Consider the following 18108-nt stretch of genomic DNA (forward strand, 5'->3'; position numbering starts at 1 on the left):
GTCCGTCAAACAAATAAAAATTTTTTAAAAATCTTAAAAAACAAAAAAGGAGGTTCTAAGCGGGACTATTCTGAGGTGGGTATTCTGGAGCAAAACCAAATATATATGAGACGAAAACATTTTATGTGCATATATGCTCATTGAGAAAAAAATTCCAAAAAATGTAAGTTTTATAAACTAAAAAAATGAAACGCCTTTCAAACCCCACCCATCCTACAACCTTTCCTAAATCAGTACAATTATCTGCTTGGGGAGCCTTCTTCCCAGGCTTTCCCCAAGCATTCCCTTTTACTTTGTTTTACCTTTTCTACCTTTTTTTTTTTTTAACATAAATGGGGTCCTACTAGACACATAACTCTGAACTTTATTTTTTTTTCCATCTTTAGGTCCCGCTAAGTCAGCACCCCCAAGCTCCTGATAGTCTTTCTAGTGCCTACAGAACTTTCTGTACTGCCTGCCACACGGTGTGCGTTTCAGGTCTTTGTCTTTTTGTTTGTCTGTTGCTGTTGCAAACAACAGTTCTGCAAACATCCTCGGGCACGACGTCTTGTGCCCGTGTGGGCAAATTCCTGTAGTATTGACTCCTGGTAGTGGGAGGGCGGGGTCTAAGGGCAGACCTCCTTCGCGGTATAATAGATCCTGCCAAAATACTCTCCAAAAAGTTGATACAATGTATACTCAGAGCCACAGTGCGGAACTGTATCTCTCCACATCCCGTAACAGCCCTGGGCGCTAGCAGACAATTCTGACGTGCCTGATGCTCTCAACCTTCAAATCCAGCTGGGATGGTTCCTAAAGGGTGTCCTTTAGGCACCTGTCACTTGGAAAAGGAGCACGGCAGGCGCATGACACTTCAGCCTCGGAGCCGTACTTATTTGCCCCACGTCCTTCTCCTTGGCTGAGGAGGAACAGTTTCACTCACCCCCGGGCCAAACCCTCTGAGCCCTTGATCCTGGACGCACAGCCGAGGCATGGGAGAGGCGGGGCTCCTGGACCGAACCAGAGCCCTCCAGAGAGCCTGCAGAAGCTGAGCTGTGTTTAGGAAGCCGCAGCAGCTCCCCCTGCCCTAGGAGAACGCTCTCTGGAGGAAGAGTGTGTTTGGGAGAACCAGAGGGACAAATCTGGTTCCGCACAGTGAGGCGAGCAGGGAATACAGAACGGAGTGTACGTCCCGCCAGAACCACAGGCGTGGGGACATCAGCGTGCTGTCTGCGATGTTTAGCGCCATCTACCCGGGCTGCGGAGGGGGCTGCTGGAGCACGCACGCGGGGGTCTGCCCCTCATTCCACCCTCACCCCAGACCGGGGTTGGGACCCTGTTGGGAGAATGAACTTGGAAAGAGCTCGTCATTTGTGTTGTCTAAAAAGACAGAGAAGGGGACGACCGGGCGGTGCCAACATCCCAATGATGCTCTTTACCCCGGACTCAGAGATCCTCCTGGCCAGCACCCTCGGAAGCCACGGCCCCCTGGGGTCCCTTCCACAGACTTGCATCTTCTAGAAGTTCCGTCCGAGATGGCCTCCAGGGCCGCCTGGCTTGCCTTCCTTCCCTCTGGCTTTGATCCTGACGGGCCTGACACCAGGACCTTGTCATGAAGGCAAAGCAAGGTAAGGATGAGGGGAGGGTGGCCGCGGCGGGGTCCCTGGGGACTCTCATTAGCGACCCAGGCGCCTGAGTGGTCTTGCAGGGGCGCCCGCAAGCTGGCCGGGTGAGGGAGGGTGCCTGCGGGGAGCAGGGGCCCCAGGCCAAGCAAGGCCGGGATGACACGAGAAAGCCCGTGCGGAGACACACAGCCCCCCGTGCGCACGTGCTGTCCCAGTCCCCTGCCTGTTTCCATTTGTACCCACTTGTCTGTTCTTGCATTCCACGAGGGAACGAAAGAGCAAGGGTCCTTCCCATTTTATAGATGCAGAGACTGTGTCCAGCACTGGGGGAGGGAGCCCTTCTTTGGAACTGTCGGCTTTCTTTGGCCAGCTCCTTCGCTTCCCTGAGGCCTCAAGTCAGGGCCGACACCCTCTGGAAGCCAGCTCTGGGGCTCCTGCCTTCAGCCCTTCTGCTTGCTTCCCCGCTAACATGCTAACCTAGTAACGCCTTCTCCCCCTGGACAGCGCCCTCCGTGAGTCAGGGGTTGCGTGCGATGGGTCTCCGCTGCCCTCCTCCCACGGGGCAGGTGCTGAGCAGGTATTTGTGGATGGATGGATGCGAGTGTGGGGAGACCCCGAAGCCCGGTGTGAACCACCCGCTTCACAAAAACAACGTGGGGTTTTCAAGGATCCCACATCTACTCCGGAAAAGGAGGATAGATAATTCTGAGATGGGACATGGAGGGCGGAGACAGGGGAGGAGAAGGAGCCGGGGTTCTGGAACACCTTCAAGGTGCTGGGCTGGGAAGGGGGGCTCTTGTGGGGTGGGAGCACAGGCTACAGCCCTGGGAGGTCTGGAGGGTTGAAGCGGACAGACGGAAGGGCTCCTTCCCTGGGCAACAGAGGAGACCCTGAGCCACTCCCAGGGCGCCCTCTGGTGGCCATTTGGGGCCAAGGCTGAGTGATCAGAGGACAACTCTGCCTTTTGCTCAGAGCCAAGGGTGCGTGTGAAAAGAAAAGGTGGGACCCGTGGTCTCCGGGTCAGGATTTTTGTTCTGACTGGACCACTAACTCACCAGGTTGCTTGGGCAACCTCAGCCTCAGTTTCTTCACTTGAGAATAAGGGAATCAATGAAATGAATGGCGCCCACAAATGGAAATGCTGACCACAGGTGAGTGTGTGATCTGGGGAGCAGGAAGTACTCCCGTGTGCTACCTCGACATCCTCTAAGGATTTGGCAGGTGGGTGCTGCCTGACACGGGAGGAAACGGAAGCCCAGAGAGGGTAAGCAACCTGTCCTTGCTCACTCAGCTGGTAAGCGTCAGCAGTGGGACCTGAAGCCGGGTCTGTAACCCCAAAGTGTGTCCCCTCCTCTGACTCCCTGTTGTTTCTCAGGGTCTCCAAGATCCCCCCTACCTCTGCTGTGGTTCAGGAGGCCTGCTGGAGAGAAGAGATTCTCATTCATTAAGCGAGCCATTAAGGTCCCTGCAGACGGCCAAGACTGGAAGGAAAGAGTCAGCTGACTGGGCATCCAGGCCGAGAGTGACCCCATGCACAAAATGTAGCCTTTGCAGGGGAAACAATTAGGCCACCACTCAATTAGCCATCACAACAACGTTCTCTGGCCAACTGCTGAAGCAGGAGCAGGAGGCTGGCCCCAGGGCTCAGCTCTTATCCAGGGCCGCATGCTGCCTCAGTTTACCTGATGTATCTACCTCTCTGTCTGGCTGAGGTGATGGGGCCTTTGTGGGATGATTTGGGCATGTCTGAGAAGCTCATATATGACTCTGTCCCTTGTTCCTTGGGCTGGCACATCTCTGTAGGACTCGTCCTCAGGAAGAAACCAATGAGAAGAGGGAAGGAGACTCCCAACTCAGACAGCCCTGGGTTCAGATTTCAGGTGTGCCGGTTCCTAGCCGAGTGAACCTGGGCAAATCGTCGTGTGACTCAGTTTCCTCCTCTGTGAAACAGGGTCATTCAGAGGAGCCCCATGGGACAGTTGGAGGATTTGGAGAAGAGCCTGGAGCTCCTGTGTGTGTCTCTGCAGCATGTAAGGCCCTGGCTACTACTTACTGGTCTCAGAGAGCAGCAGCACCCCCTGTGGGGTGTTGGGCAGGAGCTCCTAGGGGCTGGCTGGGGCAGGGCCTGGTGGGAGCCGGGAGGGGAGGATGAGGCTATGTCAGATGCTTTCCTGCCCTCCTCCAGGATACTCTCCCTGGGAGTTAGAAGCCTGCCCCTCTCTTGAAGTTTTGTACTCTTTTCTTCTTTTGGACCAGATTCTGGACGTTCCATCCAAGTGAGATGATAATTTGACAGAATTGAAGGGGGAGGGGGAAATAGTGACTCTCCGATGTTCACTTGGGTCCTCCTGGGTTTTATTCATTAATATTTATTTATTTATTCTTAAAGATTCTATTTATTTCTTTATTTTAGAGAGAGAGCAAGAGTGTGCAAGCAGGGGGAGGGGCAGAGGGAGAGGGAGAGGGAGAGTCTCCAGCAGACTCTGCATGGAGCATGGAGCCTGCTGCGGGGCTCGATCTCACAACCCTGAGATCATGACCTGAGCTGAAATCAAGAGTTGGATGCCTGGGGCGCCTGGGTGGCTCAGTGGGTTAAAGCCTCTGCCTTTGGCTCAAGTCATGATCCCAGGGTCCTGGGATGGAGCCCCGCATCGGGCTCTCTGCTCAGCAGGGAGCCTGCTTCCTCCCTTCTCTCTCTCTGCCTGCCTCTCTGCCTACTTGTGATCTGTCTGTCAAATAAATAAATAAAATCTTAAAAAAAAAAAGAGTTGGATGCTTAACTGACTAAACCATCCAAGTGCTCCTGTTAATTAATATTTAAATTAACATTATATGGGCACCTGGGTGGCTCAGTGGGTTAAGCCTCTGCCTGCGGCTCAGGTCATGATCTCAGGGTCCTGGAATTGAGTCCCGCATCGGGCTCTCTGCTCAGCAGGGAGTCTGCTTCTCCCTCTCTCTCTGCCTGCCTCTCTGCCTACTTGTGATCTCTGTCTGTCAAATAAATAAATAAAATCTTAAAAGAGAATTAACATTATATTCAGGACAAATGTCTAGGGCAAATATTGGCAAAACTTTTCTGTGTGTGGGGAGGGGGACAAAGAGCCCAGTTAGGAGGCCCTGAAACCATGCAAGTAAGGTGAGAGATGGTGGGTGATGGGCCCATGGTAGAGCAGGGGAGCTGGGGAGAAGTGGTCGGATTCTGGAGGTCGTTTGCAGGCAGAGTCCGGAGGGTGAGCTGATGGAGGAGGATGAGAGTGGGGTCAGGGATGACTCTGAGGCCTGGCCTGAGCGCCAGGAAGGATAGAGCCACCATTACTTGAGATGGAAAAGCCGTGGGAGGAGCAGACTTGGGGAGAAATCCCAGAGCTCAGTTTGGGACATGAAAGCTGGAGAATCTTGAAGGTCCTTGGAGAAATGGCAAGAGAGCTACTGGGTAGGACCCTGGAGTTGAGGGGAGAGGTCTGGGCTGGAGATTGAAACTGGGAATGATCATGATGGACTAGAAGTTCATGTGATCCATGGGGTTTTCTGGGCAGCGGGTGCAGGAGAGAAGAGAAGGGCCCCCCCACCCCCGATCCCAGAGCTGTGGCCAAGGACCCAACTCCAGCCTTCACTGGACGCATGCTGAGCCCACATCCACTGCCTGGCTTCCTGCTCTGGACAGGATAAGCGGGGACCTGCCCGAAAGCCCACATCTGATGCTTCTTCCCTCCCTCCTCCACCTACACTTTCCCTCCCTAGAGTTCCCTCACTCCATCTCAGCAGAGCTAGAGCCACATCCCTCATCCTTTAGCCTGTGGAACTGGGGCCCTCTTTCCATCCCCCTTATCATCCTCATTGAATGGTCCTCATTCAGAGTCTGATGGGAACGGTCATTGCCAGCCCCTCACAGACGGACGTCTTTGAACTTGGAACTACATGTGGTCAAGCCCTTAGGCACGACGGGTGTTTCTCTCTCCCCCTCCACCACCCCTTGGTACTTCTTACAGTCTGGTCAGACCCAAGTCTTTCTCCACGGTCCGAGCAAGCCGGCAGAGGAAGTAGAATCGCCCCCATCTTACAGATGAGAAGAACAAGGTCCAGAGAGGTGAAATTATTTGCCCAGATTAACAGAGGCAGGACCGGAATGCTGTGGCCTGACTCTTAAGATATATTCATTGCCTCTGTTTCCAGGGTCCATGCATGCTCCAAGGAGTACATACCACGTGCCACGCACTGGAAGGCAGTCCACGGGGGTGATGTTTGATGACCCTGGTCCGTGGAGCTCAGTCTCTCCGCTTAGGTGGAGGGGAGGGGGCTGCTGACTTCACTGTGGTAACTCTTCTTACCTGAGCAGGACCATGTGGGGGAGCCTGGGAGCTGCTGATTGTACAGACGTCCCTCTCCCTCGGCAAGACTTTATTCAGAGAATTTTTAAAATGTGTGTTTTGGACTGGATTTGGGCTACAGACCACAGTTGTGATCAGAGGTCAGGAAATAAAAAGATGATTAAAGGGAGCCCCCCATATTTTACTGAACTGGTACAGGTGACTCAGGGAGTGGGTAGAGGGGACACACCAGAAGGGACTATGTGTCCCCTGCCCTCTCTGAGGGGTGCTGTGGTGTAGGCACAGACTGAGTCCAAACCCCTGGTCCTCTACCACCTCGCTCAGTGGTCAGGGGAGAGCTTTTCTACCTCCCCTGGCTTCAGTTTCTTAATCCGTCAAAGGAGAAGGATGACACCCCCCTCCCAGAAAGTTTTATGTATTCAGTCATTGATTTATTACCAATGAGGAAATGAGATAGCAGATCTAAAGCACTAGGCATATCATGATATTCGAGGGGACCCTGCCCCATCACCTTTCTCTTATGAAATCCAGGCTTGGGGAGGCGAGGACTCCTCTCCTCCCTGACGATCCAGCATGTCGTGTATGCAGAGGGACGGCAGTGGCCAGGAGGGCCGAGAAGCATCTGCTGTCCCCAGGACACTGTGTGACTGGCTATAGGAGCCCCCATGGTGGTCCAGAAACCAGCCAGTCATTTTGTTCCCTGTTGTGTTTGGTTCATTCCTCTGTTCAACAGCATTTATTATGTGCCTCCTGCATGCAAAAATCCAAAGGGTATTCGGCCTTTCTTCCTAACTTTATCTGGCCCCTCCCCATGGCGACGTCTCCCCCCGGTTGTCCTAAACTTCTTACTGTCTCCATTCTCCAAAATTCTCCATTCTCTGGTCTTGGTTCATTGAACTGAGTCCGGGATCTCTGGTTCAGGAAATAGGAGCCCTGGAGGACTTGGAGGAGTCACGTCCTCTTCTAGGACTCTGTTCCCTTGATTAAAATTCCAGGGGTTGGGTTACCAGAATGCCAAACTTTGCACCCCTGGCTTTGCAGCCTGTGATTGGGAACTGGGTGCAGGCCCCCAGCCCATCTCCATCCATGTCCGTGTCCACGGAAGACATGACTAGCTGATCAGGGCATTCTAACTGTTGAGTCCCGTCAGGGTGGGTGGGAGGGGGGAGGCTCGGAATCTTCCCACCAGGCACCTGCCAGCCATCACCAATCAAATCCGAGTTGGCAGTTGAGATTAAACGGACTTTTCATTCCGCCTGTGCCCTGGGTGGGGTGAAGAGACACACCAGAGAGGCTCCCGGAGATACAGTCCAGGTGATGGACGCATGGCACAGTAGTGGGGGGTCAGTGGGAGAGGGTGGTGGTCCCTGGGGGTCGCCCAACAGGGACACAGGGGCACAACTGCCGCGTCATTCCTGTCATATCAGCCCCTCTTTATGGGTGAGACGCACGCACCCAGGCTGGGCTGCCCTGGGCGGCTGTGGCCCCAGCGCAGAGGGGACGAGCTGGGGGAAGGGCATCAACTCTGAGCCAGGCTGTACTAGTCTTTGTCACAGACGCTCTCTCTTAATCCTCATGGTCCACTCTGCCAGCAAGCCTTCAAGATAGTCATACTGACACTTGTCACTGTGGTCGGGCTGCGACTGGGGGTGCAGGGACTGGCGAGCTGAGCTGTGACTTCTTCAGGAGCATCCTGAGGTCTCCGGCTGCCCTGAGGGTCCCGCCAGGCTGGTGCTCAGCCTGGGCAGTGAGGGGAGGTCACCAGGGCAGCAAGACCCTGGCCAGGAAGCCCCAAAGGGGCTTATTTCAACCTGATGCCTTCCATTCTGAGACAGTGGAAAGCCTGTCTGTTCTGATTATGGTTGACAGCTTCCCTCCGGCCACTCTTTGATAGAAATGCTCCCGTTATGTAAGGGGGTTACATAAATCACCTTGTGATGTCTGTCACACGTCCAGGAGGCGCTGGCCCCACCACTGGGCCTCTGAGGTGGCATTTGTATGTTTCCTGGGTTGAGGGGATCAGACCTAACTCTGCAGGGTCGGGAGGGGCACGTCTGGGTCTCTGGGTTAGCGAAGCCCCTAGGCCATCAGGGAGCCGTACCGTACAACAGTCACCATCAAGCGTCTGGACCTAGATGCCTGCATCCCAGTCCCTGCTCTGCTGTTTACTGACCAGAGGACTTCAGACTAGTCTCCTTATCTCCTGAGCAAGTGGCTTAGTAGGTGTTACCTCCAGTGATGGAGTGGTGAGTGCTGGCTAGGGCTGGGCTCTGACTGGGTGGCGGGCTGCGGGACAGAGCTGCCATCTTCGTCCTGCTCCTACCCAGCTCAGCGGTCTTGGGTGAACAATGTCCCCAGCCTGGGCCTTGTTGACTCTGCTGCCAAAATGAGAAGATGGCCCATCTTCTGGAACCGAGCTCTTCTACCGAGGTGTGGAAAAGTAAAGTTTCCTTTCAAAGTTATTTTTGGCAACTTAAAATACCATATTCTAAACACGGTACTAATAAACACATACTCAAATGAGTTCTAGCTCACAGGCTAACACACGAGGCTGGCGACTGGTAAACCTGGGCAGTTAACCGGTTAATGACGCCTCGGGGGACTAGATGATGAAGTTTCCTGGGTGAGCGGTTTTCGCTGGATGACGATCCTGAGATCGCAAGGTAGACCGAACAAGTTTCCATTCCAGCTGCTTATCTAAGTCAAGATGTCTATGGGTTCTGCAACCAAAGCCAAAGATGGTGGATACCAGACCCGTAAGCCACGACCCCTGATGCCAAAGTCGTAGGTCATTAAAACCTCCTTCTCATCGGAAGCCACTGTTTGCAAAATAAGCAGAAGTATGCATTCCCCGTGTGTGAAATAGATCTGAACTAGCCCATCCTTGTCGCTGTTCTAGGTATTGGGTTTCTCTGCGTAAACGCAGCTTGAGAGCCCACTGCCGCCCCTCCTGGTCAGTGCATATCATTGTCAACTGTCCCCTCTCTCTCTCAGTTACGATCTGCAGCTGTGTTGGCTAAATTCTAGAAGTGGGTTATGTCAGATGACATCCAGACATTCTGGATGATGGTTCCCAGCCGTTTGAGAAACCAGGGAAAGTTAGGGTGTGCCTCGCAGTGATGGAGAGACGGAAGATGGCTGTTGTGTTGTCACAACAGAGTTGATCTCCCCTCCAGGGAGCTTCCTCGGGGACAGGAGCAAGCCGCGCCCTCTGGTCCCCAAGCACGCGATAGGTGCTGAATGGAATTGCTTGAAGCTGGGGGTCCCTGATGCTGAATCATGTAAATAATCTTGAGGAGGGGTCCGCACAGCTGGGAGGTCAGAGACCGGTACCTATGACAGTAGAGGATCAGGAAGGACTCTCAAGGTCAGCCAGCATCCCTCACTTGACTTTAACGGATACTTGGGAGTCCCTCTCTGGTGCAGGGAGATGCGGTGGTGAACTGAGTCTTCTTGTTTTCAAGTCACCCACAGTCCCAAAGGAACACAGAGGATTCGTGGTCAAGTTCAACCACAGCGATCACAAGTGTCTTTGAATGAGTCCTGATCTGTGCCACGGCCATTCTAGTCCACGGACATACAGAGATGAATCAGCTGTTGTGCCCTGCTCTCATGGAGCTCACCCAGGTGGAGGTGCAGGGGTGGAGGTAGGGCAAACAGTAAACAAACAGCTGCAGGAAGCTGTGTTTCCAGTCCGCAGGATAAATTCTATTCAGTGGAATGGGCAAAATATTTAACTCATGAAACATTTAGTGAGAAACTACTCTGTGCCAGGCTCTGTTTGACGGTCAGATTACTGAGGGCTTCCGTGTTAAACCAAGGAGGTTAGAATTCATTTTGAATCTATGCACATAGGGATGGGAGAGGGTGTCACTGGTAATGCTGGGAGTTGATGGAAGGCTTCCTGGAGGAGGGTATGTTTGAGCTGGGCCTTGAAGAATGCCGAGAGGACAGGGTTGACTAAGTCAGTCTTGAGCTGGGCAGCTTATCTCTGGGTGTGTCACCAAATGTACACAAGGAAAACAGTCTCTCCCTGTCCAGATGCAGGACCATATGGGAGAAGCACTGTGAAAGGAAGTCTTTCTAGAATAAGGCAGAGTCGGTACTATGGATGTCTCCCACCTGCCGGTATGACCTATGGACAGAAAAACCCAGAGGAGCCTTCCGCAGCCTGGGTGGCAGGCACCCAGAGCTCAGGTGTGGCCAGGTCACTGTAGGGCCATGGATCTGTCTCAGGCCATAGTTCTTCACGGCTGTTGCCTGTCACCTTGACTGATGTCCCCGAGCTGCAGCTTCCATACACCTGAAGAGTCTCACTCTGACAGATGGAAGACATGAAGGACTGACATATAAAATCTGGTTTCCGATGCTTTCAAGCCCAAGAGCCCTTCATCAGTGTCTAGTGCTGGGTCGGCGCTCAGGGAAGCAACGCACGGTGGGACCAACCCAGGCTTCACATGCAGACTGGCCTGGCTTCAAGTTCAGTGTTGCCACTTCCGGGCTGTGAGGCCTTGGGAAAGCAGTTCAACCTCACACTCCTCGTGCGTAAGTGGCAGCCACAGTCCCTGTACTGAGCTGTCACGGGGTCAGGTGGGATCTTCCTCGTGTGATCCATGATTGCAGCTCGTGGCATGTATGGGGCTTAAGGGCTTCCTACCCTCCCTTCTTCCTTCCTTCCTTCCTTAATACACGGGAAGAACATCTGAGAAGAACAGCCCATATTAAGAGCTATGGAATGATTTTTTACAATATGGACTTGGAGCGCTCGGAGCTCACCGACCTTTGCCGCGACCTTTGTCTGAGCCGCGAGGGATGACGTCAGCAGGAAGCAAGGCCCCGCAGCCACAGCGCGTGAGCAGACACAGAGCATGCGGGAGGCTGAGGTGGGAACGGGCGGGGATGAGGCCGGTGCCCCAGCAGAGAATGATGCAGAACAGGGTTGAGTGGGCCGGCGCTGGGTTATGGAGGGATTCGAACCCTGGCCAAACTGTGCCCCCAGCCCCGCAGGTCGTAGGCAGCAGGGAGCCCAAGCCGGTGACCTCGGGTCACAGCCTTGTGTAAAGGCTGGTTTGAAGCAAAAAGGATGTTTCCCAACCCTCCCGGTCAGCTGGGCTAGGTCCCGCCGCAGAGACAACCCCCAGATCTCAGGGGCTGAAAACCACCGTGATTTAGGGGTCCCACTGCTCAGCAGATGGGGGTCACTCTCCAGGGCCTGGGATGGCCCTTGGTCCAGGGTGCTCCAGCCTGAGGACACCTCTGTGTCAGCCACGCTCCCCTAGCTCCCTCAGTGGAGAATGTCGCACTGGATCCCAAGTGCTGCAACTGAGTTAACAGCTGGTGGGCACAGGGCCCTCTCCTCCAAACCCATGTGCCTGTAGGGACCCTCAGGCCAGAGAGGGAGGCGCCTTGAAGCCAGGCCGAGGTGTGCCGGGGGCCATTGCCGCTATTGGCCGGCCGGAGAGGGTGGGACCATGCTCCTGGGTGAGTCCCCGGCGCGTCCCGCCCCTGCTACTGCTCCCTTATGGGCGGGCGACCTGGAGAGGAGTCCTTGGCATTTCAGATTGTCATGCAGAGGTGTGGTTGGGTATAGACCATCAGTGGTCAGGAGAAGGTGGCGGAGCAAGTGGGGGCAGGAAGAATGGAAGAGAAAGGAGAGGACCGGAAAGCGGAGGCTGAGCAGAGCATGGGGGGAGAAAGGCAGGAGGTGCGGGCCACCACGGAGGCGGCGCCCATCAGCATTCCCCAGCACCCTCCCTGCACCGCGGCCTCACCTTCCCTCCGCCAGTCAGTGGGCAGGGCCAGCGGCCGGCTCAGGGCTCCCTTGCTCGGAGCGGCCCGCTTGCAAGCCCGCCGGCGTTGGCACGGTGACAGTAGCCAAGTGTGCAAACTTGTGCCATTGTCCCCAGGCCAGGGGGAGCCATGGAGACTGGCTAATATGACACAGGAAAATGTTTGCTGATGGCAATTCTATGGGCTTTGTCCACCTCTTTCTCCATCATGACGACTCGATTTAAGTCCCTAACTGTTTGACTACAAATGCGAGGGGACCGTGCAACGCCAGCCTTTTGTCCGGCCGCGCTGAATGGGCAATTCAGGCTTTGTGCAGCTCAATTGAGGAAGCAAACATAAAGACAAGATTCCTGAGAGCTCCGGCTCCCTTCCCATGGATATCCCGGCACCTCGTTACTGAGTCCTTCCCCGGCTACCTTTCCCGGCATAAGTGCGCTGCTGGCCCTCCCAGGCTGGCCCGGGCTTGGTGCCTCGGGGTGGGGGGAGCGGGGGCTGGGAAGAGGGAGAGACAGACAGAGACAGAGAGAGGGGCAGAGAGGGGGAGAGAGAGAGGGAGAGACACTCAACACTCAAGGACAGAGGGGGAAGCAGCCCGCCCCGGCTTACCCCGTCGGATTGTCTGTCCGCACTGGAGCATGGCAGCTGGAGGCTGGAGGCCTGGAGCCTTTGGGGGAGGTATGCAAGCCCATCTCTTCTGGGTCCAGCCCCTCCTCGATCCTGGACTTTTTAAACACACACACACACACACTGCCCCCTCAAGAAACCAGGGAACCGAGGTCAAGGGGAGGAGGGGCTGAAGGGTAGAAATTTACCGGGAAATGATTGCATTTGGGAGCTGTCTTTTTTGTGATGGTCCCCATGGTGACAATTTGTGACGGCAAAGAATGTGGGAACGGGGCGCTGCCGCCTGATTGGGATGCTTTGTATCTGGAGAGGCGCTCCTGATTGGCCTGAGGGGCCCCCCAGCTCCGGAGACTCGTCCTCCATCCAGCCCACTCGAGGGCTGCACGACTGTTTCCAGCCGGACGCACGGAGCTCGCCGGCCACGCCGGGCCTGGCCCAGGTCTGCGGTGGGGAACCTGCCAGGCCACGTCGGCGGCGTCGGCGGCGGCGGGGGGCCGGGCCGGCCTGCACCCTTGGTCAGTGTGGAGGCTCCGGCGGCTCCAGCCGACCGGGTGGGGGCGTGGGGCTGGCCGGGGCCTGGGGGAGGGGCGAGGTGCCTCGGGTGGTGGCCCAGGAGGCATGAAATTGCTGCAGATGCTTCTACGGGGGCGTCCTGCTGCCTGCAGTCTGAGATCAGCCCGCCAGGCAGGCCGAGGCTCGAATGCCAGACAGGGGTCCTGCGTGAGCGCTGTGGGTGGAGCGTGGGGACCCGGTGAGGGGGGCTGGTGTGAGCCAGGCTGGGGGCGGGGAGTGGGAGTAGGAGGGCACCACCAGGGAGAGAGGGGGCTTGGCCTTGCTTGAAAGTGGAGCAGTTGCCTGAGCTCAGAAAATAAAAACCTTGCTGGCAAGTTTGTACACGTTGGCAGCGTGGTGTGTGGGAGACGTGGTGGGCTGGGCCCGTGGAGACTCGCGCTCGGTCCCCAGCAATGCCACCTGTAGCTGGGTCCCCTTGGGCGAGTCGCCCAACCTCTCTGAGCCTCAGCGGCAAGCAGAGGGCCACAGACTCGGGCAGACTGCCTGTTCGCCTGTGCCCTCACCGACACAGAGGAAACCCTCAGTGGCCTGAATGGGTGGCCCACGGACCCAGGACTTTGTTTCCCTGGGAGGGGTCCTGGGGCCTTTGGGGAGGGTTGGGCTCGGGGGCTTGGAGAGACTGCCAACAACCGGCATGTCCCCTGCACCCTAGGTCAGCTCTGTGCCTGTCCCTGGAGCTGCCGGCTATCAGCAGAGCCCACGCTCTTCATGGAAAGCCCCATGCCGTGGTCCCCTGGTGATGGCATCCGACAGTGACGTGAAGATGCTCCTGAACTTTGTGAACCTGGCGTCCAGTGACATCAAGGCGGCCCTAGACAAGTCCGCGCCGTGCCGCCGCTCCGTGGACCATCGCAAGTACCTGCAGAAGCAGCTCAAACGCTTCTCCCAGAAGTATTCCCGGCTTCCTCGGGGCCTCCCCGGCAGAGGCACCGAGCCTCACCTGAAAAGGGGACCCGAGGACCAGCCTGGGAGGCTGCTCCTCGATCCCGGCCATGATTCCAGTCCTGGCGTGGTGGGGGGCTGCAAGGAGAAGGCTCTGGGGAACCCCTACAGGGAGGAATGTCTCTCTAAGGAGCAGACCTTACAGAGGCAGAATCCAGAAGCTGCCAGGCCTGGCCAGGTGCCCATGAGGAAAAGACAGCTGCCCGCTTCCTTCTGGGAAGAGCCTCGGCCCACCCACAGCTACTCCCTGGGGCTGGAGGGGGAGTTGGGTCCCAGGGAGGGATCTCCCTATGAGGGTAAGAAACACTGTAAAGGCTTGGAGCCCTTGGATCCTGAGATGGCCCCCGTGCCTGCATCCCCAAGGGCACCAGCTGGCAAGGAGCCACTGAAGATGTCTGGGGTCTCCCTGGTGGGCCGTGTCAATGCCTGGGGCTGCTGCCCCTTCCAGTACCATGGACAGCCCATCTACGCTGGCCCCCCAGGGGCCTTGCCTCAGAGCCCCGTCCCCAGCCTGGGCCTGTGGAGGAAAAGCCCAGCGTCCCCTGGGGAGCTGGCCCACTTCTGCAAGGATGTGGACGGGCCGGGGCAAAAAGTGTACAGACCCGTGGTTCTGAAGCCCATCCCTACCAAGCCGGCTGTGCCCCCGCCCATCTTCAATGTTTTTGGCTACCTCTAGCGGGGCTGAGAGGGCCCTGGCTCCCCCCTCTGGCCGGCAGAGATGTTGGGGGCCCCTCCCGAGAGCACTTCTTGTGCAGAGTGAGCTGGGCAGTGGGAGCCTTCCTTTTGTGTATGTCCAGGAGAGGGGGAGGATGGGTTTGGGGCAGGGGCCTCGCAGGCAGTCTCCAAGCCAGCTCCTGAAGCCTTGGGAGCTGCGGGGCTGGGCTCAGCCAGCCCCTCTCCACCCAGACCAGAGACCGACCGATCATCGCACTGTCCTTGGGCCGGTCTTGGGTGGTGGGGCTCTGCCCTGGCCTTCCTGCCACTCTGTTCACGTGCTGCCCACCGTGTAAGCCAATCTCAGTTCTGTTCGTTTTGGTTTTTGTAAATATTAAGAAGGTTAAAAGAATAAAGACATTTCTTTTGCAGTTTCCACATCTTGGATGTCATGGAGTTGAATGGTCCTCAGGCTATGAAATGCTGGCAGGGTCCAGGCAGAGGGCAGCTCACAGAGGCTGTGGGGGAGTCCAGGAGTGGCCCAGAGAGCTCTGTGACATCTGACGATGGACACTGTGAACCAGCAGCTCAATGCAAAGGAAGGAAGGGCAGGGAGGAGCAGCTGGGGAGAGATGCTCTGCTTGCTCGTGTCCAAGAGCAGAGTGTGGGGGAGGCCTGGATCTCCAGACAGTCCAAAGTGCTCTGGAGAACAGGGAGGCCAGTACCAGGGTGCACCCGTTCCGGTTCTGCAATGGGATGTGGGGCTTGACCCTTCCTCCTGAAGCTTCCTTGTCCCACCTGCAGCTCAAGGGGCAGGGCAAGAATGGTCCCCCTCTCCTGTGCCTTCCATTCTGCCTATGGCCTCAGAGCAGAGGCTGGGCCAAGGCAGTCCCTCCTGAGCCTGGTTAGAGGGAAAATCAGGACAAACTGGATCTTGGCTCCTTGTGGACAAGCCGGGGGGCGGAAATCTGACTAACTCCGATTCCTGGGTAACCTGCTGATGGCCTGATTCCTGGGCCTGGTACAGTTCCTGGCACCCATCAGGGGCCCCATTGATGGAATGATGTGGGCCTCTGTCTGCGACAATGCCCAGAGGGGGTTGCTGGTGGCACGGGGTGGCCCTAGGGTTTGCCCTCATCCTGCCCAACCGGCCCAGCCGTGGGAGAGACATGCACCACCATAATGACCGCGGATTTGCCTTAACTGTGCGCAGATGTGGCTCCGTGGCTGAGAGCACACTGACCTACAGGGGGCGCCAAGCGCTCATTCCGTCAGAGCCCGGTTCTCAAAGCTGCAACGGGTGCAGGGCCAGCCCCGGCTGGTGGCTATGGTGCCCTAATTAGCAGCACTATGTTGGAAAATTAATCTCCCTCTGTGCCTTGGTTCCCCCTCCGTGAAACAGGGACTAGGCCAGCAATGGCAAACAGAGGCGCCCACCAGTTCTTCTACTAGTCAGAGACTGTCTCCTTTGGGGCCAGATATGCCCTCAGAATCCTTCCTAACCCAAAGCTCCAGGATTAGTGCTTGTTAAGGGTCCTTCTCCTTCCTGCCTGTTTTTCCTCTAGGATTCCTGTAGAGTGGGGCATCTCCATGGGAGGGCAGCTTGCTCACTGGGAAGCCGGTGGATTTCCGGTTTGGGGGGACTTGAGAGCTCCGGAAGCCACGTGACACTGGCAGGGTTGTTTGGCGTAATTAGGTAGCACCCAGGATAGGGCCTGAGGACTGACCCTCACGTCAGGCTGCCCTCGTCTGCTCTGCATGTGCCTTCTCTCCTCCGGCACATCAGGAAGGCCCTTCCAGATCCATTCCAACGAGGCTCAGCCCCTCTGTGCTGTACAGAGGGGTGTTAAAAGCTCCAATCCAGGCTTTGCCCCCCTACCAGCTGTGTGATCTTGGGCAAGTTACTTAACCTCTCTGTGCCAAAATGTCTTCATCAGAAGAATGTGGTTGAAAATAGAACTTCACAAGTTGTTGTGAGGATGATATGAGCACCCAGCACTGAGTGCGACGCACTCGAGGGAGAGTGCGCCAACCAAAAGTCACCTCTCTAGGTCATCTTGGCCACCTGGATCCCTGGGGGAGCAGAGCTCCCGGGGCATGTTTTCTCCAAGTGCTGCCCCAGCGCACCGTGCTAGGGGCCCCATAGCCCCTCTTAGGCTCCTTTCCCACAGGGACACCTAATGATGCATGAATTCAAACACAAGGAGGCTTCTTCTGGAAGCAGAAACATTTGCTAGGAAGCGGCTGGACAGAAGCCCAGGATACCGTGACTCCCCATGCAGAAGCAAGTTGGGGAAAAACACCTCTAAGAAAGCTGTGGTTTAAGGGGTGGGGGGAAAGCAGCCGCTGGAGCAGCAGGTGACCCCATGACCAACAAGTAAGTCATGAGTGGGGCTGGCCCAGAGGGAAACACGGGATCTCACCTCCTAGCCTCGGATCTCCAGCACTAGCTCACACGTGGTCTTGCCCATGAAACGGAAGCATTTTCAGGATTTTGAATGTTTGGTGATGCTGTTGAGACATCTCTGAGGCCAAAGTCTGGGGGTGGGGAGGGGTTTTCTGCAGAGGGTCCTGGCTCTAAAGTCCTCTGGGGAGCAGTGGTGGTCAAGAAATGTCACCAGCTGCCCAGCCTGAGCACTGACCAATCAGAACAGACCCCTGGGAGCAGCATCTGCCCCCCTCCCGCTGGCCAGGTATTAACTACTAACTCTGCAGCTTCTGGGTTTGGAAGAAGTAGGGGTCCCCCACCCCCAGGACCTGAGAAGGCCCACGTAGGGAAAGACGCTTGGGGAGGAGGGGCCCTGACCAGTGCCTGTGGCCCAGTGTGGACGAGCATCAGTATTTTGAGGATGCAGTGTGGCACCGGTGCCTCCCAGCCCCAGGTACCCGGTATCCCACAGTCGGCGGTGCCAATGCTGACTCCAGAGGCCGAGCACTCCTGCCTCTCCCACCTATCTTCTCAACCTGCCCTCCAGGAGACACCGCCCTCAGATCGGAGTCCCCACCTGGCCTGGTGCCTGCAGTCACTGCCTGTTAGGACTCAGGGTGTACAGGGGACCTGAGAGATGCAGGAGTTTGCCTGATACCCAGCCCCAGCCCAATGAACCCACACATCTTTCTGCTCCGACTCATTAGGGACTGCCGAGCCCCTAGCCAGGATTAAAGTCTTTCCCTCTGGCTGCCCGAAGGGCAAAGGCAATTTTTGACGATGCACTGAGTCCTCTCTGGCCACTGCCCCTGGACCCCTGAGTGGAACATCTCCAGTGTGAGAGGATGTGGGTTTCTGTGGGGATTTCCTTAGGATCCCTTGGAACAAGCCTGCATGACTCTGTTGGGTTAAAACCTCAGGGACTTGCCGTGTGTGCCTGGGCAAGTCCCCTTTCCTCTTTGGTCCTGTTCCTTTATCAGGACCAGGAAGGAATGGGTGAGACGCGGCTGGGTCCCCTCTGGTCTGTGGCTGGAAAGTGCTGCTTGGCAGACTTTTCCTCTTTGGAAAGACACCAGGTCTTACTGGTTCTGTGGAGAACCAGTATGGAGGAGTTGGCAAGGATGCCGGGGACCACGACGATGGGGACCCTGAGGCCCCAGAGGAA

At 56.4% G+C, this 18108-nt stretch overlaps 1 protein-coding gene across 1 annotated transcript; it reads left to right on the forward strand.

The window, feature by feature from the left end:
- The first annotated feature begins 8326 nt into the window (after window positions 1-8326).
- Window positions 8327-14537, forward strand: LOC111148787 (family with sequence similarity 181 member A). Its single transcript, XM_022505599.1, has 2 exons — window positions 8327-8372; window positions 13572-14537. Exon 2 carries the CDS (start codon window positions 13659-13661, stop codon window positions 14535-14537), a length of 879 nt encoding a protein of 292 aa, XP_022361307.1. The 5' UTR covers window positions 8327-8372; window positions 13572-13658.
- The last annotated feature ends 3571 nt before the right edge of the window (window positions 14538-18108 follow it).

This window comes from Enhydra lutris, unplaced genomic scaffold, assembly GCF_002288905.1.
Source record: "Enhydra lutris kenyoni isolate GAN:26980312 unplaced genomic scaffold, ASM228890v2 scaffoldscaffold20, whole genome shotgun sequence".
In the NCBI taxonomy this organism is placed as follows: Eukaryota; Metazoa; Chordata; class Mammalia; order Carnivora; family Mustelidae; genus Enhydra; species Enhydra lutris.

Excerpts from the sequence above, each read along its gene's own strand:
- LOC111148787 (XM_022505599.1), top strand. The coding sequence starts at position 13,659 with ATGGCATCCGACAGTGACGTGAAGATGCTCCTGAACTTTGTGAACCTG.